Here is a 26,558-nt window from a genome sequence, read left to right as displayed (position 1 = left end):
ATTATATTATTCATTTAAAATACATTTTGTAGATCATACCTGAGAATCGTCTGTCTTTATAATGTTTTCATAAACATTTATCAATGATTTTTTTCAGACATTTTATTTGTAATCAACAGACAACAAATCTGCCACAACCTGACATTTATACAGAAACAAATGACTCGTTTTATATTTGATTCACAGTGAGGGACGCCTGCACACTGAGGCATGTGGGTCAGTCAGTAGGGGCTTAGACTGGGAGCCGTAGGGTCGCCGGTTCAAGTCCCCGAACAGACAGTGTGGACTGCTACTTGCAGAGGTCCCAGTTCACACAGTTCTGCATTTATCATATTCATATTACTAGGAGCAGTGGCTCCTGGTAATGTGAATATGATAAATGCAGAACTGTGTATGCTGTGCTCTGCATGTGTGACCATTAAAGAGGGCTTCCTCCTCCGATTCTGAGCACTAGGGGGAGACAGAGACAGAAAGAAAGTCTGTGGGGGTGGATTCAACTCTGAGCAGGGCTGGACTTATGTTATGACGTTTCTATGACGGGGTTGTTTCTTCGCTTAAATAGTTACAGATGCTCGGGCAGGCAGTGCAAAAGAAGAAGGCAGGGAGAGAGCAAGGAGATGCAGACAACGATCACTCGGACCAGGAGGATTATTCAAGCATTGCTCTTCAGCCAAAACTCTGGGATCTATGTCGACTTTGAGAAGTGTAGCTCACTTTCGACCTGTGGATCCTATTTGAACTTGGAATAATAATAGTTGTTGGACATATTTACGCAGAGCTAATTTCATCGTGTTTCTTTTTTCGGAGCCAGATGTCCTAACACTGACATGCCCCATCCGTCCAGGTGAGTTTGGAAAGAGGCATCGTGTGTTCTTTTAAACAAACGACTTAAAAAAAAATGCAGTTTCCCTCAAACCGGCAGCTGCAGTCATACCCACTTGGGAGGGTTTTTAAATAAAGGAAATTAATAATAGCTTTTCTTTTACACCGTTTTGCTTTCTTTTGACATAAAAACATCTCTTTTACGCGTTTGTCATGCGTAAAAAGTAACTTTAAACAGAAGTGAATAATCTTCAGTTTCTTTTCATCGCAATACCCCTAATATATGTTAAAAGGACGCTTTTCCTGTTTTATATCTAGAGGGATTTACAGTAGGAGTCCGGAGTTATTATGCAAACTATACGAAATCGTACGGTGTTCCTTTTAATAAAAGTGTTTTGTTTTTCTTCCCTATTGCTTTGCTATCTTCGAGGTCACAGAGTTCAGCCGCTGTTTAATGCACCACTCTAGTAGCCTATAAGCGGTGATGTATCCATGTTAAAGACACGGTTTACTGCCCGGTGGGAGGCGCACAAGCACTTCTAGGCTTTGTCCGTGCCCTGTAAACACAGTGACGGTGCAGACGTGCTGCTGAACGGATCTCGTTAGACATTTAACACGTCGGCACCGGATCAAATTAATGTTTGTTAGTTTTTTTGTTGTACCGGTGGAGCGTGTTTCCCTCTCGGCGAGGTTTTTTTTGCCGGTTCGTGTATGGGTGCCATTCTCTACGTGCTGCCTGCCACGCTTGATATCTCCCATCTGAAGGGTCGGATCTGCACCGAAACCCACAGGGAAAGTTTACATTCTCATATGGCTGCAGGACAGACTTGGCGTCCACTTAAAGCCCGCGTGTGGAGGCTGTTTCTCCGTGCGTAATAATGCGTAAAAGGCAAAAGGACGACTTTTTTCATGTAAGGTGCGTAAAAGTCTTTGTCGGTATATAACGACTTGTGCGTAAAAATAAAACTGTCTTTTATCATTTTCGGTTATTTGGCACAGAAGTAGGTCATTGCTGCTGGGAATCCCTGCGTTTAGGAAGCTGCTGTTAAGTCTGGACAACAGGAAGCGCTGCGTCAAATATTTTTGATGAGGCGTTTTTATCAGAATAGCAAGATTTGGCGATTAAACCTGAAAATAACAACGGCGTAAAATGTTGTTCCCAATGCAAAGCAGTATGTGTTTACACCAAAAGATCTTAATAATTCCACACTTTTGAAATCTAAGGAATCCTGAATAAAACCAGAACTGTGCGATCAGACAAAACGTTAACATTCCCAGACTGACTGGTCGGGGACGGATTTCTTTCAGGCTGTTATATGTGACGCAGTTCAATTTACTCCAGACACTTCCTTTATGACCCCACCCCCCGAGCACACACAGACATACAGTCAAATAAGTATTTGCTGCATCAGCATCTTCTTTAAACAATGGAGACGCACCGGGCGGACACTTTAGCCATCAGGAACACACTCACTGCACGTGAACCTGTCCAACTGCACAACCTAACTGCACAACTCTGAATGTTTCTGTGGGTATCCGCTGCAGGGGCACATGTGCTAGAATATAAAATAAGTCAACATAGTTTGTGTTGGCACGTCCTCATTGGCGCAGCACTCATCGCGATCCCTGTGAAATAATCCGGTTTATAGTTCGGAAACAGTCCGTATTTTGCAGCTTCACATCCAGCTGTTGTGTCAGACGCGAGGCTGTTTAGTCAGAGTGATGAAAGCCCACACTGACGGTGCTGCTCTGACCATCCAACAGACCACCAAATCTCCCCGATGGCTCCACAGCAGTAACTGCACCACAGGGAGCAGATCCACTACCCGTGGGAGCCGCTGGAGCCTCAGCGCAAACCTCCTGTCCCCCCGATTCCCCCGGAGGAGTAGAGCCGGCCTCGCCCTCCGTGTGCAGAACCAGAGCCGGCTCCCCAGCTGCGGACAGCCTCGACGTCTTTCGGAAGAGATCTATATTCAACTTCAATCGCCGCACATCCAGTGGATATTTCTCCTTAGAGGGAGACTCGCTGCCGGGTTCCCCGCTCTCCCCTAAGGCAGTGACGGCTGACCGAGCCACGCAGACTCCGAGCCCCACCGGACAGGTGCTGAAACACGCCCTGCAGCGCGTGGCTGAGGCGCACGGGGGTGGACCCGGGACGCGCGTGCAGCACGGTGAGGATACAAAGGCACTTTGCATATATTACCGACGATCAGCTGCCAAACACTGAATCCAAGCAGGATTTAGAGTTATCTGGAAAGGGATTTAATGTCACAAAAGCATATATTTGAAAGAGTACCGTTATAGGAACACTTCCCATCATCATTACTGTGCACACGTTTTCACTTTTGAGCACGTTTCTTTGTCGTTTTGCTGCTATCCTTCCAGTCAGTGATTTTCCTCAAAAAGCAACAATGACTTTTAATCATAATGCTAAACCACTACTCATTTTGTAATCTAGTTTATCAGATTTTAGAAGCATGCATTCCTTCAAATTGAAGTGTTTAAAGTAAGTGTAGTGTCCCGCCCTTTTGAAAAAACTGAACCTGTAATGTGTGAAAATGATTGACCTGAATCAGCCAGTTAGCTTTTCATTGTTTTCTCTGTGAAATAGCTGCTGCTGCTGTGTGGGTGCATGTGCTGCAAAATATGAAACCAGAGCCCGGCACAAACTCCCTGAAGCTTCCTTTATCAAACAGTTGAGGGTTAGGGCGGGTGGTGTTAAATGTTAACAATGAGAGTAAGAAGATGAACAAAAACTTGAGGTTTTTGCACTCTCCTTTTCCTCCTACTATAACTTACTCATGCATCTTTCCAAAATATTGTTTTACTCGCACATGTGTAAATCACTATGTTATGTTTCACATTCTGGATTACTGACTAATACTCAACAACCCTAGCTCCCCTGGCTCTCAGAGGGAAATCCAAAGATATTCACGCTGAAACATGCAGATAAAAAAACACTACTATGACTCCTCAGTGCTGCCAAATTTCCTGTGTTTTTGTTCCATCGTAATACTCCTCTTCCTGTTGATAATTTCTGCTGCCTTTTTATGAGTGTGTAAAATCCTTCCAAAGCCCTGCGGATACAATCGAAATCTAATAGCAATGTATGTATTTGCACAAACGTGATCGCCACTATATCAACATTTGAAAGGAATAAAGACATTAACTAACTATTAACAGTGGACATTCACTTTAGTCACCATTTAAGTCCTAATCCTGAACTAACCCCTTAGTTAAGTGATTATTTTCATCTCAAACTAACACATAATGACACTTTGTGATACTGTGTAAGGACAATTGTACTTTTTGTTTGTTTTGCACGGGTGAGTTTTGTGAATGAGTTTGTTAGACCTGTTGACGTTGGACTGCTGCCTTGGATTCACAGTTTTCATTGAAGCCTGCTGAGTCAGATTTACAGGAAGGAAAAGGGTCTTGACTTCTGGCTACGCCCAATGTTGTGTTTGTGTGTGTGTTTGTGTGTGTGTATGTGTGTGTGTGTATGTGTGTGTGTGTGTGTGTGTGTGTGTGTGTGTGTGTGTGTGTGTGTGTGTGTGTGTTTGCGGGCACTATCAAAGTAATACGAAGAGGCAGCAACCATTCAGCGAATCTGAGGGCCAAACAAACTTTAACATTTTCAGTACTGCCCCACGAAATGTTTATCAGAAATATCTATTGATAACGTTTTGATTAGTTGCCATAAAATGCTATGTTAAAGTTCTCTTAAAGAACGTACATTTGTCTGTGCGCACATCAAAGTAACATTTACTTAATGTAGTCCAATATTTGATTACACACAACTATTAAATAGTAATTTCTCTCAAGATTATAAAGTATTTGCCGCATTTGAAGATGATGTACAAGATTTAAGGTTTAAGTAAAAGTTATTTAAGCGTACTCCACATATTTAGCATTCATAGCACCTCCAAAACATAGTTGGATTCAAAAAGGTATACAACTGGTTGCAGTAAAACCACACTTGTTATGTTTTGTCCTTGCCAAAACCAATAGCCTACATTACCCACAATGCAAAACAATCTTCTGCCTGTTTGTATGTGTTATGCTAGTTGCTAATTTAGCCTCGAGCCGCTAGCCTCAAGCAGCGGGCTACATAAGTGTGTAAGATCACTTATTTCTAACTCCACACCTCTGAGGTTTTTTCCTTTCTCAAACTGACTCAATGGACATCACCTTAGGCAATTGTCAGAGTTCGGCTTCATAAATCTTTTTCACATACGCAGTAGTACTCTCCAAGACACACTTTCATGCGTTAAATCGGTGCACTTCCCTTTTTAAGGAGTCTAACTAGAGGCAATGAAAGTATTAGGCCTAGGCTCCACGGGAACGAAAACGGGTTGTATCCGCATATTTCTCATGCGTATAGCCCTTTAAGCTAGACGACGCCGTAACGGAAACGTAGAAACAGACCCTGCAAACGACAACGGGTCCAAAGGTGGATAGATCTGGGAACGGAGCACTCTGGGGGGTCCAACGGGGCCGTGTGGTCGCCTATACGGTCATCCGTTTCTGATAATGACGACGCAATAGCCCCGCCTCTCCCCGCCTCTGCTGCTCACCCCCGCAAAAGTACACTGCACACTGAATTCAGATTATTTATCTTTATCTCGATATGGACATAAACGCGAGTGAAGTCTAATCTGACAGGAGGGAGACACGCAGCTCCTCCCGCTGTGATGCAGCGGGAGCACAACACACACTTCAAGTCAGATCATCACCCTTAGCTATTTTAATTACCTCTCAAACTACCTAAACTAGTTATAAATATGTTTATTTTTACTGTCGGGTCACTCATTACAGGATCAGCTGCTGCATGAGACAGACACTGACGCTGTCAGAAGAGAGGAAAAAGAGACAGGCTCCGTGTATTTTATGATTATATATCATTATATCGTCGTTATTCATTTGTTTTAAAGCTCAATAAATAACAAAGAAGACCTTTGACCGGCACTTTTATAATTTTGTCCGGAAGATTTAAACTTTAACACACGTTGACCGGCGAAAAACTCTGCCCGGATCCCTCGGCCCCCACCGTGGAGAATAAACAGAAGTGCAGCCATGACAACCATTCTTCTTCGCTGCTTTTGTGGAGGAAGTTGCTGCTTTTGTGGAGGAAGTTACAGCGCCACGTACAGGTTCGGCATATGTACTGCAGCTTTTCCAGCGGTTGGATGTAAACGGAGCCGTCTCGTGGAGCTTGACACAATCCGGTGTATATTGCGTGTGGGCGGAAGCTTTTTTGCGTTTGCGTTACTCCGATGCGTTTTGCCGTATGCGTTCCCGTGGAGCCGGGGCCTTAGTTGAAGCTTGTGCATTTCCAGGAGTTGTGTATTGAGGCTCTGTGGTTTTCAGCTCGTACTGATGGAGCCACCAAAGTGTTTATTAGACATTAATCACTTCTCACTGCCCTGACCCTGTTTTTATGTCTGCTGTTTTTGCGGACGAGTAAACAGAAGAAGACACGCATGCTTAGAGCTATAATGCTGTCGGTTAAAGTTGCCCATCCTGTTACTTCGAAACAAACAAAGCTGTGACATGAGGCTGAGATTTGGTGTGAATCCCCTAACAATGCTAGTGCAGCGGGTGACAAATATATTCACTAGTGTTTATTAATATCATTGTCATGGGGAACTTTTCATTTGTTTTTCTCAGATTCTCCTCGTAATTTTTACTTAAAATGCAGAAACTCACATACTGCATGTTAGAATTGCGTGACTTTGTAATTTCCCCCCGACTCCTCTATTAAAACCCAAGCTTCAACCACATCTGCATTTGTAGGATAAATGGTGTTTTGTAAGTTCAAAAGTTATCTCCGGATGCTAAAATACAACTTCCTTATTGTAACCTCTCTTTATAATAGCAGTGATTAGCTTCACTGATTGCCTTGTGTCTCTTTTATTCTCTTGCTGCAGCCAGCCAGACAAGATACCAGTCAAAACAGAACAGTGTGTGTGTGTGTGTGTGTGTGTGTGTGTGTGTGTGTGTGTGTGTGTGTGTTATTCATTAAGTATGTAATCAAAATAGTCCTGTGTGTGTAGCAGTCAAAATAGGCTTGCAGGCCTTTTGTCAGATGCAGACTGAAACCCTTCACCTCTCATTCAATCTGCTACGTACATCAGATAGCACAGATAGGAGATAAACACACACACACACACACACACACACACACACACACACACACACACACACACACACACACACACACACACACACGTATTGTCCTTTAAAAAAAGTTTGTGTTATCAGGAAAGCTGGCCTGTTTGTGTGATTGAGAGATAAAAGCCTAAAGCGGATCAGTGTATCATCTTGCTGTTCCATCGCAATACTTTGTCCTCGTGCAGCAGGTTCTCCAGACACAGCCAGTGGAACAGTCCGTTTTAAGGCTTTTACGATTTATATAAACACTGTTTGATTATAACACAACCTAGAGGCTAGTTGTACAAAGATAGATTTAGCTTGAGGCTTCGACATAACTTAGAACAAAGCTGGCTAATAAGTGCATGTCTCCATGTCTTAAGGAGAATAAGATAAGACTGTTTTCTAAATTATTTGCTTTTTATTGCTTGCCCCAAAATTGTAAGCCATTTAAATAACTGTATGAGACTGTTTTTTGAGAGATAGCTGAAAATGAGCTCCACATCAAGCGAAAAAGATGCTTATCTGTGTTTTTATTATTTAATTTCTACAGTTATCACTTGACATAGTTTACCTTTTGGTTCTCTTTCTAATATTTTACAGAAAACACTTCCTGTATTTCCACATCTGTGCCTATAGTTTCCATCACATCTCACTGGGGGGTGCAGTCAGTGCTCTGTTGAACTGATAATTACATTGCTGTTTAGTTCTCATAAATATTGGAGGATGTGAGAAATAATAAGCATGGGTTTCATAACAGCCTTAATGAGTCATAAGTGAAGCTCGATAAGAGGTCAGGGCTTTCATACTGTTCATACTGATTTAGTATTGACTGAAAATATCACAGATTAGCCACAGAAACACACGTGTACATGAACGGGTAATGTTCCAGTCAGCTGCACATCTTTGTCATAATGCGTGAGGTGCACACTCTTTAAATCATGGGATGCTAGTGATCCGTACATACATAGTGTGTGTGTGTGTGTGTGTGTGTGTGTGTGTGTGTGTGTGTGTGTGTGTGTGTGTGTGTGTGTGTGTGTGTGTGTGTGTGTGTGATGTGTGTGTGTGTGTGTGTGTGTGTGTGTGTGTGTGTGTGTGTGTGGTGTGTGTGTGTGTGTGTGTGTGTGTGTGTGTGTGTGTGTGTGTGTGTGTGTGTGGTGTGTGTGTGTGTGTGTGTGTGTGTGTGTGTGTGTGTGTGTGTGTGTGTGTGTGTGTGTGTGTGTGTGTGTGTGTGTGTGTGTGTAATGCAGCTTTCTGTCCAACAATGACGCAGCGTCCACTACAGTGGGAACATCAATACCAGGATGAGTGGAGTGCAGTAGAAAATTGGATAAGAAAGAAAAAAAAACATTTAAAAAAAATGCTTCTAAAGGTCATCAAATATACTTGTGTCTTTATGCAGACTGCATGTTCAAACTATTAATCAAAAGTCGATACAAGTTTATTTTTAACGCTTTTTGCATAAGCCTTAAAAAAAGCAGCATCGCTAATACAAATGAAACATATAATACATGCCTGTGTGATCTTAATTCTAAGGTGGGCATGTTTTCCCCTCTGTTTCAGGACGATCTCTCAGCCCCTCTAGCACGCAGCAACGAAACCCAGCAAGGGACATGCAGAGGGAGGAAGTCGGACGAGAGCTCCGACGCATTGGAGACGAATACAACAGATATCTACTGCTCAGGGTTAGTGTGTGTGTGTGTGTCTGTGTGTCTGTACACACTTTCCGTTTAGTGATTGAAGTCAAGTCAACTTTATTGTCAATCTTTCAGTTTGTGTGTACAGACAGAGAGATCGAAATATCGTTTCCCACAATCCCATAGATAAAAATATGTATAAAATATGTATATATCCTATATATACACAATCAACAGACACATTTATACATGTGCACACATTAACACAAAAACACAACAATCAATATATCCAAAATAACAGTCACTTCAATATCTTTGGGAATGTACATTAGTGCAAGATTGTCCCCATCTAACACAAGTCAATAATATTGTTGGTCCCAATTGATAACCGTGTGTTTATCAAATCACAGGCTGTTTATCCATGGTTTTCTGTTTGAATGTAGCATGCGAGATTCTCAGAAGGGCTCAAAAAAAAAAATGCTGGGGGTCAAATATATTCCTACAATGTCGCCATGGGAGATCTGAGGGAGCCTATTTCCACTGCGCCCTGGGTGAGAAGAAGAAAATGATTTTGATCAGAAAATAACCGAGAAGTCCGCCTGAAGCTGCAGACAATCTATCTACCACAGAAAGCACTAAATTAAAGAACACAAATGACAAAAAACTGATTGTTGAGCGCAGAGCGGGGAAAAGCAGCTCCATTTGCCGCCTTCAAGCACTTTCCCGCAGTGGGGAAGAAACAAAAACAAAAGTTAGTGGTTCAACTTGGGTTTTTTAAATGTGGTGAAACCCAAAGGAACTCACTGACTGCTCACATTATAAAAGTGGAGCCTGTTTGTTCAGCCTCAGTTATTTCTCTGCTGGCTGACAGAGGAACTGATGTAGTGGAAGGGTTTGTGAATGCGTGTTCTTAGCATTTATCAATCTTGTGAATATTGGACGCACTTGTAAAGGGATAATGTTATTGTTGTGTTGAATTAATTACACAGGAAATACAAATCACTTTGCGAGTCTATACTTGCAGCAAAATATGGATGTAAATGTGGCTGGAGTTATTTTCTTTTTTTAAGTGTGTAAGAGTCTGGTTTTATATCACCTTTATAAGTGAAGAGATGGACTAAATGTAAACATCTTTTGTGTTTGTTAACACGTTGGAACCTTCAATTGTCTGCTTATGTTCAATGTGTTTTTTAAATGATTAATAATCATAAGATGACACTGTTATAAGACCTACACTTAACACACACACACACACACACACACACACACACACACACACACACACACACACACACACACACACACACACACACACACACAGCATACCACAGAAGAAAAACAGACTACATCTCTCTCTGGATTATACTACTTTTACCTGGGAGGCATTTGAATGTTTCCCACTATCCACCTGGCTCTTTATTGAAACTTACCATTTTGGAAATTACATGATGAGTATTTTAAAAGAGGGATGTGTAAGCTTGATTGATCAGCTGTGGTTTTGCTATAAAAATGACAGTAGCTGTAGTCTGACTATTGCGTCACTGAAGAGTTAATTACATTATTGCAGAGAATATAAATCGTCTGAAAGGCAGGCAGACAGGTTGTGTTGTAAAGTTGCGTGGCTGCAATAAAAGTAAATTTCCTCTTGGCTTCTGTTTCCTTGGCAACATTTCTGCATGTTGCATCATCACAGTTTTATTTACTCCACTATCAAAGGGATGAATGGAGCTTTAGGAAGCCAGAGAGGAAGAGTGAAAAAAACATGGGTAACTTGAATCCCATCAGATAAATGGATTACAAATATAACTGAAGGACAGGCGTAACGGGACTGTTACATCCTAGTGTCGAGCTTAAAAAGGCTCTATTCTGCTTTTTTGGGTTTCCTCTTTCCTGTAGTGTGTTATTTTGTGTGCATGTGAATGGTCTGCAAAGGCTAAAATCCCAGGGAGTTTCTCTCCCACACACTTTCCCCATCTGAAACGCCTCCATTGAACTCCTTTGTTTACTTTCGGAACACAATGACATCACTATGTAACACTCCCGCTTCTATTGGCTAGCACTCGAACACATTGTACGTGATAGGCTAAGGGGCGGGATATCTCTAAGCGGTTGACCAATCAGAGCAGACTGGGCTCTGGTTTGAGACAGAGGGTGAAAAGAGGGGCTGCAGCACAGGCAGTATGACAAAAATAAAGACCTTTTTGAACATTATAGCATGTCACAGTAGAGACAACAAATATGAAAATCCTGAAAATGAGCATAATCGGTCCTCTTTTAATTGCTCGCTCAGTGTCAAAAGATTAGCTGTGATAAAGCTAGCGAGGCAGACTAATTACTCAAATGTGTTCTCCCCTGTGTTTAACCTTCTGGGTGTTAATGAGCATCCAACAGGGAAACGGTTGATCTTTTGTGCCATCTTGCTTCTGCGCCACCCCCCCAACCCACACACATCCTTAACCAAAAAGCCATGAAACCCCTTAAGCGATGTTATTTGCGAGCACTTGTGGTTCCAGCAGTCAACACATTGCTCTCAAACCCCCTCATTAACACAGCTGGGTTACTCATCCATCTTTCAGGATTTGGTTTTTCATCAATCACTGCATTTACCTGCCTTCTGGATAATCACATATACAGTCATCGTGCACCTTGAGCATTTCACCAAGTTAAGACACATAAGTCTGGGAAAATCAGGAGTTTAACGTCCGACAGCGGAATAACTCAGCGAATCCCACGACCTGGGATGGAGTATTTGCCAAGAGTCATGCGAGGCGGGTTTGCTCTAACAGCTGTGAGTCGGGCTGCAGAGGAAATGTGATGATTTCACATTTAGTAAAGAGAGGAAGAGAAGTGTGTCTGTTTGTTTGTGTCTTAGTGGTAAGCCATCTGTGAACCTGGGCATGGAATAATCCAGAATGTGTCAGCGTGCATGTTTGTTCACGCTGCAGAACAATGAGGAGGCAGATAAAAGAGGAACGTGGAGGTTTGTTCCCTGTTGTCGTGCATGGTTACAGTTGATTTCATAACCACAGCATCATAAGACGTTTTTCAGGTTTCACAAACCTCAATCAAATATTCATCAGTATAAGGACAGAGCTGTTGTGCTTAGAATGTACATGCTGGTGAATAAATGAGTGAACAACCAAAATATGACGGTAAATGCACACAATAACCACAGAAATAAGGGCAAAGCACTTTAATAACACGTCAGAGATACAGGTTTAATTCCTCGTTGTGGTTGAATATGGCTGTGTTCACTGGTGGAAAGCCAGTGAGGCATCTTGTATTTGTCTTATTCCATCTATGGTTATACTTGCAGGGAAGGGGTGAGATCGTGGGAGAAATTGTAAATATCCACCTTTCACTTCCCAGCTGGCAAGAGGCTGCTAGCATAATTGGGGTTGTTTATTTTCTCCCGTAGCATCAGTGTACAAGAGCCACGGTACAGGAAGGTGGATCGGTCTGAATTGGCAAGAAGAAAAAAATACCAACACTGAACATATGATTGCAGTAAGTTTGCTTGTCATCTTTTCTGCTGTTGGCAAGTATGCACCTAATGCCTTGTTAGAGGAGAATACATGTTTCAGATCTTTTGCATCCTTAAGAACTTGAGAATGAGAAATCTCCTTTTTATAGGGGTTTGCTTTAATGCCTGCTCTCCGTACGCATCATTAAACGGTCTTGTGTCTTTTTCAAACACGGCTAAACTACAGGGTTCATTCCCACCACCAGACATTCAGTTAAATTCACCACTTCACATCCTTACGTTAGACAATAAAGTCAAGGCTTTGAGCTTTTCTGTACCGTCATTGGAGACCTGGGTCATTCAGGACACATTGGTGGGATTACATTTTCTTTAAAGGAGGTTTTTGGCAAATGAACTTCATGAACTCCATGAACTTCACTTTTTTTCACCAGGCAAGGCCAGGCGTGACGGTGAATCACCATGAATCACATCCAGACACAGCGTTACATTTGGGGTGATTCAGGCAGCTGGTGTGGATATTTGAGCGCCACAACCCCAAACAAATGTATCTGAGTAGGATTAATTCAGTCCTATTAACATTTGTGAGGTCTAGAAGAGACATGGATCAATATAACGGAAGAAAAGAACACATTCCAAAACATACACAAAATGACGGTCATGGTCCCAAGAGGAATAGACAGAGATTAAACTGAGTGTGCCAACACATTGGAGGGATTATATTCTCAACATCCCAAATAAAATTGGACAAAAGGAAATTCCAACAAGTTCACAGCACTGCCACGAACTTCACACATGGATGATTTACCATGACATTCTGTACAGATGTTCCTGCTCCCATCAGGATGATTTATTACAATTTAAGTCATCCCTTAGCTTTCGAACTTTGCCACCATCTGGACTCTTACGGCCCGTCCACACAGCGGCTTTGGAAGCTTCTTCCAACGCTTCTGCCCATTCACTTTGAATGGGGTGACGTCACTTTTCGCCGAACTGCATTGTGGGAAGCAGAGCGGAGCTTTCCTGGCGTTTCAGGCTGCAAAAGTTGAGCAATGTTCAACTTTTGAAGCTTCTGAAGCTTTCGCTGGAAGAGTCAGCCAATCGAATCATATGCCAGTACAAGCTCTAGCCAATCAAACCGCTGCTTGTGTGTCAGGGGCGGGAGATTCATGTGATTGGTTGTTGGTCGAGCTTCAGACACGCCCGCCGGCAAGCTTTTTCTAAAGCCGCTGTGTGGACGGGCCGTGAGCCATCGTCAAAAACATAAAGCACTGGACAGCAACATGAATGCTACACCTGAATGAATAATTATTGTTAAATTAATCAAAGAACGAAAATAAGAGATACACTTGAATATACATCCATAAATATATCACCAGGTTTAGGGGGATTTTTGTAACTCATTGTAAAAGTGTCTTACAGCATGACCAATGAATCACACATAACTGTTGAATAATGAGCTCTGTGTGTTCACTCTTCTGTCGAAAGAGCTTTATTCAGTTTCATTGCCTGAAGGCATCGTACGATAAGCAGGGCTGAATATCCTCAGCCTGTAGTAAAGGTTTTCATGTGACTCATATCACCTGAGAACACACTCACAAACACACAGGTGTCTCAGAAATTAGCAAAGCACTTCTTAAAATAGTTTCACATAAAAAGCACATTGAGATGATTGATTATTTGTCTGGAAAACATGTTCAGCGATGTGTAATCAGCCGTATCATATGTAATTATTTGTTTTCTGCTGCTCTCTCCTTTGCCCTCATTTAATCCAGCCTCCCCCCCCCCCCATACTCTCTCAGTTAAACATTGACACAATGTGTGCGTGAATATGTGTTCGTGTTTGTTTTCAAACATCTGTAAGTGTGTGTGTGTGTGTGTGTGTGTGTGTGTGTGTGTGTGTGTGTGTGTGTGTGTGTGTGTGTGTGTGTGTGTGTGTGTGTGGTGTGTGTGTGTGTGTGTGTGTGGTGTGTGTGTGTGGTGTGTGTGTGTGTGTGTGTGTGTGTGTGTGTGTGTGTGTGTGTGTGTGTGTGTGTGTGTGTGTGTGGTGTGTGTGTGTGTGTGTGTGTGTGTGTGTGTGTGTGTGTGTGTGTGTGTGTGTGTGTGTGTGTGTGTGTGTGTGTGTGTGTGTGTGTGTGTGTGTGTGTGTGAGCCTAGTGTCCGTGACAGTGTGGATTCATTATGGTTCAGCCCTGTGGTTACAGAGCTCTCAGGGAGCAAAGCACAAGGTCTAATTATCCTGCCAAAACACACACACATTAAAACACTGACACACTTAAACACGCTCAAACTACACACAGACACACACTCGAAAAAACACCAGCACATACCGTCATCTTTCTGTAGGAGGTAAAAATCCTTTGTCCTGAAGACAGAAATAACTCAGAGGGACAGGCTGCTGCTGTTTTTGTTTGTGTGTGTTCAAGTCAAAGAGCGGGAGAAACACAGCATTTCTTATTCAACCAAGAGTGCATTGCTGTTTCTATCAGGAATGCAGAACTAAACACTGATTTGTTTACAGCATTGCTGTAGCTGAAGGATTGTTCTGTTGAATGCTTGGCTTGTTTTATTTTTCTTATATTTTCGGGGCTTTCTGATGATTCTATATTGCACAAATATGACCAATGAGCAGCTTCTAAGCTCTACTTTACTGACAAAATGTGGTCAGTGTGCAACAGTTAAGGCCAGACACACACACACAAAGATACGTTCAAAACCCTGAGTCACACTCTTAAGAATCTCTTAAACATTGGTGACATAAGTCATATGGACTTAAAGCGATGTTAGTCAGCTAGACTTTGGATTAAAAACCTTGAGTTGTTCTTCTCTTGAGCAACATGTTAAGTTGTTTCAGATTCAGACATTATACATCATAAGAGCATATGCATTAAGCACCTTGTTGTACATTAAAACATGAAGCTCACATTGCAGTTAGCAAACTAAACGGGCAGAGTTTTAGAGTGGACATTCGGCAGAGAGTAATGACAGCTGTTGCTCTGTGTGTGTCTGCTTGTGCGCATGTGTGTGTAGTATGTGTGTAGCTTGAGTCCACAGAGTTATTTTTGCTGCAGCATAGTAAGTTGTGGTGACCAAACAAAATCACATGAGCTTTTTGGAACGGGCTGACTCAATGTTTCCACTGTGAAAACAAAGCCACCAGAAGGAAAATCAAGGCTGAGATGAAATATGTGAAACTCTCTGCAGCAGATGTGTCTGAAGGCAGCATCAAAAGTTTCCAAACCTAAACAGAAAAGTAAAGAAATTATATTTAAAGTTGTGTTATTAAAATCACCTTTTGTATCCTATCAATGGTCTGGGATTTTGGCGCAATTTGAAAGGATTTCTGTCCAACAACTATCAATTGAATTCTGTGTTTGGGCATTTTCATATATTATTCATTAATAACTGACATCCTTTCCTTCGAACCGTGCGACAAACTTCGGCTGAGCCCGAGCACAAGTACCAAAAGCTGCAGTTCCAATAATAGCCACTTGACTCGCTGCAAAGACTACAAATGGGAGCATCTCATGGATGTATAAAGAGAACTGGATACAGCGTTGGAGGCGGGAGTCCGATCAATCTTATAGAAGTTGCTCAGTGGCGCATGAAGCCAAAATAGCCTGAGTCTTGAGGGAAAAAGTACCTGTATCTATAAAGCCCATTGCGAATACTTGCAGTTTGCTTAAGCCCCGCCTCCAAATGAAATAAACTCTGAATTCGGCTTTTACAACTTTAAGATCCTAACCATTTAGATAAGGGCTGTTTTTAATGTCCATACTGGGTAGTTGATCAAGTTATTTTTGGGCCCAATGACATCACAGACTGACACAAAAGTTGTAGTTCCACACCGACCACAGTGTTAAAATGCCCAAAAGCAGAAATAAACATGGTGACAGCGTGGTACAAAAAAACGTTTCTAGTCTCTGTTGATTATGTTCCGCTTCACGACAACTTTAAAGGGGCTGATTCTTTTATAAAACTAACCCATTTTAACAGTCTGTGTTTTGAACCTAGCTTAAAGCTGCTAAATGCACTGATCCGTTCCTCAGCCTTTTTCTTGTCTGTCTTCTGGCTTCGATTTACAACATGATTTACTGCTGTAGCACGTGAATGCAAATCATGATTGTTGGAGCTTCCCATCAACATTAAAGTCAGGACACGAGAGGACTTTTATAAATGGTGTCTGCTTTGCACTTGTATTAGACTGCCGTTATAAAATAACTGATGTACAATAAAGGAGAAACACTTATTGTGAAGCGTTCATATGCCCAATTTATATCAAGTGTCAACTGAAATACATGAACATAAATGGGTGCTTAAAAGAAGGGGGAAAGTATTCAAACAAAACAGGATCTATAGTGATTGTGACATGAATTATGTGTAGATATTTGGCACGTGATTTTTTGTTTATTGTTTTAATGGTTGGCTAAGGATTGCAGTGGTTGCATTATTAGTTCAGTGACTTAAATCTGACTGGTGGACTTCCTGCTTGACTGACTCTAGTAAGTTGGTTTACTTGAGTTATGGATATTTTGCTTTTTGCTTCTTTATTTTGTAATGCCTGTATGTCAGTTTTCTCTCATATTGCATCACAATAGCATACTTGTTAGAAGCCTGCAGACGTGACGAGACGGCAGGAAAACGATTTGTAGCAGCAGGTTTTCTATTCTCAGATGATTGAAGGGGTTATTTGAGTTAAGAGTTCAAATGAGGAAACTATTAGGAGGATAGCTATAGGGTCTGAGTGCGCCTGCACGCGTGTGTGGTTCTTTTTCTGTAGTCCTGAGGTTTAAGGCTGAAACTCATGTGTTTGGTGAAACTGGTTTTGGCTTGGTGTCAGACTCTCAGCCTGCAGCCAGTGAGTTGAGGAGAACATCTGCTTTAAATCAAGCCTCTCACCCTGACTGAAATACGACCAAATAACAGACCAGCCCAATTGTCTTCATGATGTTTTAATGCACATGTAATTATTCATTTTCCCAAAAGAACATATGATTAAATGTAACCTTTTTAACATTATTGTTTGTGTTTAAAAGAACATATAAAGATCATTTTCCGGTTCATATTAGTATTTTACTACTGTGACGTGTTTGCATGCTTTAATGTTCAAAAAGCTCTTTATGTTTCTCATACTGCTTGTGCTGCAGCACCTCTTTTCACCCTCTGTCTGAAACCAGAGCCCAGTCTGCTCTGATTGGTTAGCTGGCCGGCTCTGTTGTGATTGGTCAACCGCTTAGAGATGTCCCGCCCCTTAGCCTATCACGTACAATCTGTTGGAGCGCTAGCCAATAGAAGCGCGAGTGTTACGTAGTGATTTAACTAAGGGATTGTCTATTAGATTTCGGTAAACTGCAAAACAGAACCAATAATAATAAGAAAGCAAATTACATATAGTCTCATTCAGCCGCTTGTTAGCAACCACTGTTTTTTTAAACTTTGTTTATTGGGTTTTTTCAACAGCATACAGTTATTCTATCAGAGCATGTATCAAAAGTAGGTCAACAAATCTTCACTTTATAGAAAAATAGGTAGAGTAACAACGTAAATACTGCTTAACACCAAGGCCAACACAATCCCACACAGACAGAAGACAAACAGACATACAAAAACAGACAAACAAAAAATGAATAAATAGAAAACCAGTCCGCTTAAACAAAAATGTCAGTACGGCAGCACCTCCTCCCCGCGACAACCCACCCAGTGTTGGGACCAACTCCAAAATGCAAAAGTTTAGTCAGGAATGATTTGGTACTTTATCATTTTAACACCTTTGGACGAGCAACCACTGTTTCTATGACATTTGTCAATTATGCGATTGTTTACCAATTTATTTTAGCTCTTGCTTACCACAAACCTTTTTCAGGCTTCTTTCTGAAAACCCATTCAAGGGAACCGGAAGTGCTTTCATGTTAACTCATTTCTAGTTTGTAGGACTTATTCCTGCAACAAAACAACATCAGACAAGCAAGACACAACATGCTCATTTATACGCGTTGAAGAGAGCCATGGTAAATGTTTTTCCCAGCATAAAGTCTTATCTGGAGCTATCAGCCCTCTGGCTTTTTCTTTATAATTAATCCACAAGCCTGACAGTGATATTTATCTTCTTATAAAACAAAACAAGAAAGCAAATCCTCAATATACTGCTTCGCTTGTTCTTCGCATCGCTCATTTTACTACATCACTTTCAAAAACGTTGACATTCAACATATCTGTGGTTTGTAGAAACGTTAAATGCCATCATGTCTTCATGGCATCTGGCTGATCTGATTCGGATGTGGTTTGAGAAACATTGTATACAGATATTGGTCAGATGTAAATGCGTCAACCACATACATCACGTCTCAGCTCCTCCCAGGTACACCACATCCTCCTGTTGTGTTGTCATTCTCGGTTTTTCCTCCACTCTTATTAGCTGCAGAACATGTAAAATATAGTAAGTGCTAACAGTGGAGGATATACTGCATTGTAGGTGAAAACTGACAGAAGAAATCTTGCATTTGGAGTCCAAACATCTGAATAATCTAACACGTGTTTAGGAATTACTGCTGACTATCCCATTTCTTATATGATACATAGAGAGATGTGTAGATCAATAAATGTAACATCTTATATTAAACCAAGCTTTATGTCTGATACATATCATGGTCGCTCACTCGGCAAACGGCAGATCTTCTAGAGAGTTTTGATTCTTTACAGCGGTTGGTGAGGTGAGGAAAAAGCGCGGAAACTCTGCCAACCTTAAAACCACAAACTTGGCCCAGTCTTCCAAAACTGCTTCGAGGAGAGACAAGTCTCTAATTTGCAATATGATAAATGCTGCTGTGAGCAAATTAACATGAATAAAAAATAACAAAAACTATAATTATAGATACCACCAAAAGTTGCTTGACTGCACCTTTCCTATAACAAAGGGTAAGATCTAATCTGTGATGTAAAACAAAATGGTGACCGATGAAAAGTGGCACTGAACTTTTTCTGTAGTTTCTACACCCACGCTTGTGATTTACTGTCATGTCAGAAGTCCAGGCAGCGGCGTTGTAACTAGATCTTAAAAAAATGTCTTGATAGTTTCCTTTGTGAAAACAGATGACGTTTAATGAAATCAAATGACTCTTCAATGACTTTATCATCTCTGCTGCTCCTCCACTGGTGACTCATGTTAATTTAGAGTAACAAAGGTCAGACTGTGATGATCATATAAAAGTACACTATGATATGTCAGAGTGTTTTTCCAGATGTGTTGTTTTGTCCAGATGTGGAGATTTGTTCTTTTTTTTTTCCTTCTTAAAAATGAGGTGGATTTGAACTAAACCACAAACCCATGATAAAACAATAAGAGTTTACAGCTGCACCGTTGTCTCTTGGTTGCAATCGGTCACACATTTAACCATTTTAAACATGCTAATGTGAGAAAAAGGACAAATTACAGCTGAGTCAGGTGGGAAGGCCATTAGTAGGTATTTGGACATAACCCACATGTTGAATGCAAAAAAAGGATGACCTGATGATGGCCCTAAATTAAAATTGAAGTGATCACCAAAGTCTTAACAATTTGTCCTAAGGGGATCAAGAATTCCTCAACCAAATTTCCGGGCAATCCATCCAACAGTTGTTAATATTGACATGTTTTACTCTGGACTTACTATAGTTCAGTACAAAAATAGACTTGGTATTGCCAAAAATGTGAATCAGACTGAATCTTCAAAGGGTAAACTAGTCTTCCACTCATCTGTTTCCTCCTCTGGTGTTAGGCTCAATGTGTTTTAGCTCGTTTTCAATAATGAAATTCACTTATTGGGGAAAATCTGCTTCTGGAGTGTGGCTGGAGCTTCCTGTTGCAGAGGTAGAGAGCAGGATGGACATATAAAATACACAATTCAGTCAACAGCGTGCCAAGTGTTTTGAGAATGGTGCCAAAAAGAAGTGAAAAGACAGTTAAAGCTTACAAGGTGAAGGAACTATTAGAGTCATAAACCAAAACTAATGATGTCCTCAGGGTTATCTCAGGTTTAGCCAAACATTTGACAATTGAAAAATGCAGTGGATGTGCATTACTCTGTGACCCTCAATGACCCTCTTTTCCTTTTTCTCTTAATCTAAATGTAAAAAAGTACATCACACCTGGAGACGGTGGCAGAACAGAGAGTTGTGGCAGGATGTAGAGAACTATACTTACCTGCTTCCTGTGGATGTACACATAGTGTGTGGGTGTGTGTGTGTGTGTGTGTGTGTGTGTGTGTGTGTGTGTGTGTGTGTGTGTGTGTGTGTGTGTGTGTGTGTGTGTGTGTGTGTGTGTGTGTGTGTGTGTGTGTGTGTGTGTGTGTGTGTGTGTGTGTGTGTGTGTGTGTGTGTGTGTGTGTGTGTGTGTGTGTGTGTGTGTGTGTGTGTGTGTGTGTGTGTGTGTGTGTGTGTGTGTGTGTGTGTGTGTGTGTGTGTGTGTGTGTGTGTGTGTGTGTGTGTGTGTGTTTCAGTTGGACATGAAGAACATCCATTAATAACAGACACAGTTGGGAAAGTTTAACTCACAAGAGCTTCAGCCAAATTCACTTTACATTTCATGTTACGTTACGTTTACCAAAAAAATGTTTATCCATTATCTTAAAATCTTTTTTCTTTTATATTCTATCTCAAAATGAGTCAACCAAAAAAACAATGTTACCTCCTACTCCAGCTGTGTCACCTAAGCAGGTAAACACAGTTATAAATGAAACGTTTTCATCAAGTCACGGAGCTAGCATTAGCTTAATTAGCCACCTAGCTACAGCTGATGACATCACGGCAGTGGTCATTTCAGCTACTTTCAGGCGAGAAACAAGATGCTGCTTTGGTCTGAAATCAAAGGCCCATTGGTTTGACCACATCACTGTTATATGTGGAGTGTGGGAATGGAAACATTGACAGTTTTAGCACATTAACCAAGAGAGGCTAGCGAATAATCCATCAAACGTCATCGTATTCAAAGAATATTATATAATCTTTTTGTCACTACTTAACTTTTCACCTTTTTTATTCTGTTCAGAAACAGGTTTATTTCCAGGTAGGTTTACACGTACGAGGAATTTGACTTGGTGTCGTGGTGCATGAAAACAAGAATTAAAAACACAGGTAGAGAACTAGAAAAATGAAATAATAATAAAAAATATAGTAAAATAAAAATTGCAATGGAATAGAAGGAATACAATATGGAATAAAAATCAGCAGTAATACACAAATATTGTTGTACATTGTGTTTGTTGTACGCTGTTTGGTGCTACCTTACTCTATAATGTATTCATACTGTCGTGGCTTCCTTCCTTGTCTTCCTATCAAGCCACTACACGCCTTAAACAGACAGTTCTAACTCGTTGGACTTTTTCCAATAACTCGTTTTCTTTCCTTTCAATTACTCACAGTTTGAAGAGTTGCTTGGCCTCCGATGGTTTAGAGATGATGTTGCGATGTGTTTGCTCAAAATAAAATGACAAACTTTTGCACATGCAACAAAGAAAAGAGGCCTACAATATTCAAAAGAAATAAGCAAAACTCAAATAAAATAATAAACAACTTAGGTATTCTTTCTTTCTTAATGATGCTTATATAACTTCATAACTTAAAGGGTACTTGGACGATTTGTACGTGTACGGTTAAAAACTGTTCCTCGACGGCGTCTCTCAAACAGGTTGCCCATCACTGTGGCTTTAGCACAGGCGCCTTGGGAATTGTAGTCCTTTATAGTGTGTTGACTACAGACGTCACAATTAGGGTGGCCTTTCTTATAAATCAAAATACTGGCTCTAACACATACCATATTTTCATTAACAGTGCAACATCTCTTCTTCTCCTCTGTGTTGCAGCGTGAGGCAGAAAGACTCAGACGACAGGTAGTGATCCATCCCAACCCGCTGCCTCACATCCACCAGGAGCACGCCGCGCTGCTCTGCATGGGCCTCCTCTTCCTCCTGATTGGACGGATCATCTACCTTCAAGGAAGTGCCAACTACTCTCAGGTTTAACCCCTCGGAAAATCAGCAGACGTAGCATGATGTTTCCTTGTGGGATCCTGATTCCTACCCTCTTTCCTCCAAGGAAGAAGGAGACTTTTGACAGTCGTTATTTAAAAGGAGACGATTGGTTAGTACCTTTAATGAACTCTAATATGCCCGGACTTTCATTTTTTGTCTCTTTGTCTTTGCGATGCCACCAAAGAGCCACGATGTTTTCACTCCTTTCCAGCGCAGATGTCGTCATGCCACCAAAATATGCCTCTCTGCGAGATTACGCCTGTGGAAATTCAAATGTGCCTTTTTAAAGTTTCCTGTTTACTCTTTTAGCTTCTTTTAAGTTTTTTTTTTTTAATGGACAGAGATTATGAATTCCTCAAGTGATCAACTCTGCAGAAGTTGTTAAAGTTTGTGAGTCCAATCTGCAGACTTTTCCCAATCATTCCCCCTGGTTTCAGTCCGGGAAAAATTATCTTGCACTCCTGTCCCATCAGGAACCAACATGCAACATACCAACAACCTCTGTGGAAACCAATTGGGCCAAAGTGATTGTTTTTATACAAACGACCGTGTCATTTTTACGTTTTGTTACCGTGAATTACGTGTCTGCTTATGTCGTATTTCAACCACAGAAATGAATAGTGTCCTGATAATTTGAGTACTGAATGATGAAGGTGTTGACAAGTGTTGAGATCTCATGACATGTGTTTTAAACCCCATTCGGACAGGGCTGAGGTTAGCTGGGTAATACAGCATTCTTGATTGTAAAAAAACGGAACAAAGCGATATTTTCTAGCAAAAATACACATTTGGGACTGAACAATATATAAAAATTACCCATGGTTCCTCAGAAATGAATCCTGTCCGACTGCAGCTTAATACGGCATGTGTGTCATCATTAATAATAAGGGTCCATGTTATTTTGTGTGTCATATTTCAACACCCTGGGTCTGAGTTTTTTGGCTAGCTAATCTGTAATCAGGAATATTATCCCTTCAATGGTACTTTAAAGCGATGCACCATCCTAACGCTCTTTTAAAGAAAGGTGAAAACACATTTCTTTGCATTTCAGACATTTCCCTTTTTTTTATCCATGTGTTTCACGACTACTTAAACATTTTACAATTTACTGTACCTGCCAAAAAAAGTTTTTCCCTGAGTTTTGTTCAGCTTAAACAAACAAAGACATTGGTTTTAGAAAGATAATAACCTTGGCAATAAGCCTTCCTCTCTCTCTGTAACCACTATCGGTCCCTACCTCTCTCATTTCAGAATCCTTTTTATCACCAAATGCAGTCAGTGTGGATGAATTCTTAACAAGTGTCAAAAGCATTACTTTCCAAAATGGTTTCCTTCTGTGCTCTGGTTGTTTTCAGCATTAAAATACAGGATTTGCACGGGAATAAACAAAAGCAGACTGCTTGTTATTACAGTCAATTTATTTGAGTATTTGTTACTTCGCTGCGCAGTTAGAGTGAGACTCAAAGAGTTGGTTAAAGAACAAAATCGTTAATGAAATTAAGTGAATCGTTTAGATCTTTCAACAGTGTAATTTCCCGCAGTCTTGTTTACTTATTGTATACGTTTTTCCAATTGCAATCCATATTTAGAATTTGATACTCTACTGTAGGTAATTTTCTATAATATAGTTAGTGATCAAACAGTACTGTCTTTCTTAGTTTGAGCCTCTGGATTGAACATCAGCAGCCTGACTGAGTGCAGGTGAACGTTTTGGTTTCTTAATAAGGTTATGTGATCCGTTTAGAAGCCCAGAGATTCAGACCTGGAAGAAAACCAAAACTTTAATCCTGCTTAATCAAGAGGTTTGTCAGTTAATAGTTATCTAATAGTAACATATTAAATAGTATACAGGCTTTAGATTAAATACATGTATTCTTATATTTTATAGGTTCTGTTGTCCTGTGAAAAGTAGGCCATTGTTTGTTTTTTTAGTTATTTGCTTTCTAAAATGGTTGTTACCACTTCAGCTGAACCAGAACAATAATTAACAAATGAATCGCCGAGTAGCTTGTGAAATGTGCTTATGCAAAAATATGAAATGTCTGCTCTTTTGTTTGCACACAGCTCTGGATTTCCTCTCATTGGAGGATCATTACATGATTTTTCGGTAAATCTGAACAATGTTAAGTATTTTTGTGCACGAAAAAGACATTCTTAAGCACCTTAAAATAGCATCAGTGCTTTAATTCAGCTTGATGATAGGGAAGCAGCGGCCCTGCTCTTTTTGGAGAGAAGTAAACTAGATAGTAGTAGTAGCCAATTCATCCACATCTTCATCAATGAAGCTATATTTTTTAAACCAAAACACATAGTCTGAAAACACTTCTGATGGTTACAGTGGTTATTTCCTGCTTTCCATCTGGAGACAGTAGTTTTCACATATTGGTGCAACAGAATCAGACAAAATATGAGATTAATACTCATTAAGAAGATTTGCAAACAATATTTTAAGGTTTTTATGAGGGTAAACACTTCCAAAATAAAGACTAGCTGATTAGTTTTAGCAATATTTCCCACTTCAGTCTAAGATCAGTGCACGGCTGCTTCCCTTAGCTCTTCTATTGACACATCTTGGACTTTTTCCAATATGAGGCGACCCATAACCCCCTCTGGTTTTGATCTTCCCATTGAGCTGCACTGTGCATGGATGTAGTGTGAATGTTGACCAAAGAGATTTGTGCAAACCTATTGTTTTCTCTGTCATTTTTAGATGGTACAAATGAACTGTCATCTCATTCTCTGACATACTGTCCGTTGTATTATTACATAAATAACATCTGCTGCAGCGGGGGCTCCAGTCTAAAAATTGAAATGTAGTTTGCTGTTTTGTCAAAGAAGCAGTTTCAAAGATAACTGAGTATAATATTAACCCCACTTAAGTGTTTAAAGCTTCAAATGAGTGTTAGCAGCACTAAAGATACGTTGTTACATGAGTTGGATTAAATCTTCCTAAACAAATTAGATGTTGCCCGTCCCTGCGAGGAATCAGAGCCAAACACAATCGATAACCAAATTCCTCTCCGTCCCTGTTTGAGTCTCGTGTTTGCACAGTTGTGTCAACACGAAATGCATGAAGTGTGATCCTGGCTTTCATCGTCTTCAAACTCTCATTTCAATAACTCTCTCATCCATTTAATCTCATGTTTTAACAGTGTTAAATTAGCGGTTCAGCCACAACGTTTCATTTTCAAACAGTCAGGCTTTCTGTTCTGTAGCTGAAGCATGTCGCATTTGTTATTGCACACATAATACAAGTGTTAAGAAGTGGATAACCTCAACTGAGAAAACTGCTTTGTACAGATTCTTCAAAGTCATCCACTCATGACAGTCTCGCCCTAATTGTGTGTTAAGGTGATTAAACTTTAGTTATCATTCCTATTTAGATGGAACAACTACAAAAAGATGCAAGAAAGTGACCCAAATGGCCACAAAAAGATAGAAACCCATCAAAAGAGAGACACAATAAAGACTCAAATGGATCCCAAAGAGAGAAAAATTTGAACATAAAAAGTCAAAATGACCAGTTTTATGCCATCTCATAATCTGTCTACATCAGTCTTTTAAAATAGTTCAATAATAGCAGCTCTTTTATTGCTATCATTTGATATCAGAATATATACAATTGTTTATTTGACATTCATTCAATCAAAGCCACTTCCGTCCATTTTTCGTCCATTGGTTACCGTTTAAAGCGTGAATCTTAAGCCAAATAAGGTAAATGTATTGCGTTGTGATTATTTACTCTTCCCCACACTGTATGAGACTTGTTTCTGTTTTATTCCCTTCTTATCATGATGCTTTTATTGCTGTAAATGCGTCTCAGGCTCGTCTTCCTATGCATCAAATTTAGCCGCTTTGCTTTTCCTCCGCTGTGACTGCACTTTGAATTCTGATATCGGGCCATGTGAAACCTCAGTTTGAATCACTGTATTACAGCGGGAGTGTGAGAGGAGAGTATGGCAGGGAGGAAACCAAAAGATGAATTACCGTCTTCTGAAACTGATATGGAAACCTGGTGATGTGTTGAATCACTGCCTGTCTTTTGAAGGTGTTACAGCTCAGATGCTTTTCACGGTTTTACTGACTGACATTGACACTGGCCGCTTCTGCAAATCACGCTTTGAGCTTTTAGGATTTATAGACCAGCAGAAGTCTTTTATCTATAGACATTTATATGCACTATTTCTTTGTTTATAATTATAATTAAATGTACAGTATGGAAAATAGGGAATCCAGGGGTACTGTGGTGTGAAACGCTTAACTGAAAATGCTGTACAGAAATGCATCTGTTGGAGAGTGTTTATGCAGAAATGTACAAATCTGAATGACTCCAAATGACCCAGTACATCTGTAGCAACGTGTGTTTTTCATAGTGTTATTTACACTGAAAATATTGTAATAATGTTTTTTTAATTGCTTCCAATGTATTGAACTGTAAATAAAGGACTTTGTAAAGCAGGA

At 40.5% G+C, this 26,558-nt stretch overlaps 1 protein-coding gene across 3 annotated transcripts; it reads left to right on the top strand.

Annotated features, from left to right (window-relative positions):
- The first annotated feature begins 134 nt into the window (after positions 1 to 134).
- On the top strand, positions 135 to 26,558 carry LOC117499377 (bcl-2-like protein 11). Of its 3 annotated transcripts, XM_034151721.1 has the most exons (5): positions 908 to 1,738; positions 2,587 to 2,993; positions 8,539 to 8,660; positions 12,031 to 12,119; positions 21,930 to 22,012. In XM_034151721.1, the coding sequence occupies exons 1-4, from the start codon at positions 1,701 to 1,703 to the stop codon at positions 12,073 to 12,075; spliced, it is 612 nt and encodes a 203-aa protein (XP_034007612.1). In that variant the 5' UTR covers positions 908 to 1,700; the 3' UTR covers positions 12,076 to 12,119; positions 21,930 to 22,012. The 3 variants fall into 3 exon arrangements, with proteins under 3 accessions (XP_034007611.1, XP_034007612.1, XP_034007609.1); XM_034151720.1 differs by lacking the exons at positions 908 to 1,738; positions 12,031 to 12,119 and adding an exon at positions 135 to 844 and having other exon boundaries at positions 21,930 to 26,558; XM_034151718.1 differs by lacking the exon at positions 12,031 to 12,119 and having other exon boundaries at positions 918 to 1,738; positions 21,930 to 26,558.

Source organism: Trematomus bernacchii, unplaced genomic scaffold (assembly GCF_902827165.1).
Source record: "Trematomus bernacchii unplaced genomic scaffold, fTreBer1.1, whole genome shotgun sequence".
NCBI lineage: Eukaryota > Metazoa > Chordata > Actinopteri > Perciformes > Nototheniidae > Trematomus > Trematomus bernacchii.
This window is presented reverse-complemented; position numbering and strand designations above follow the sequence as displayed.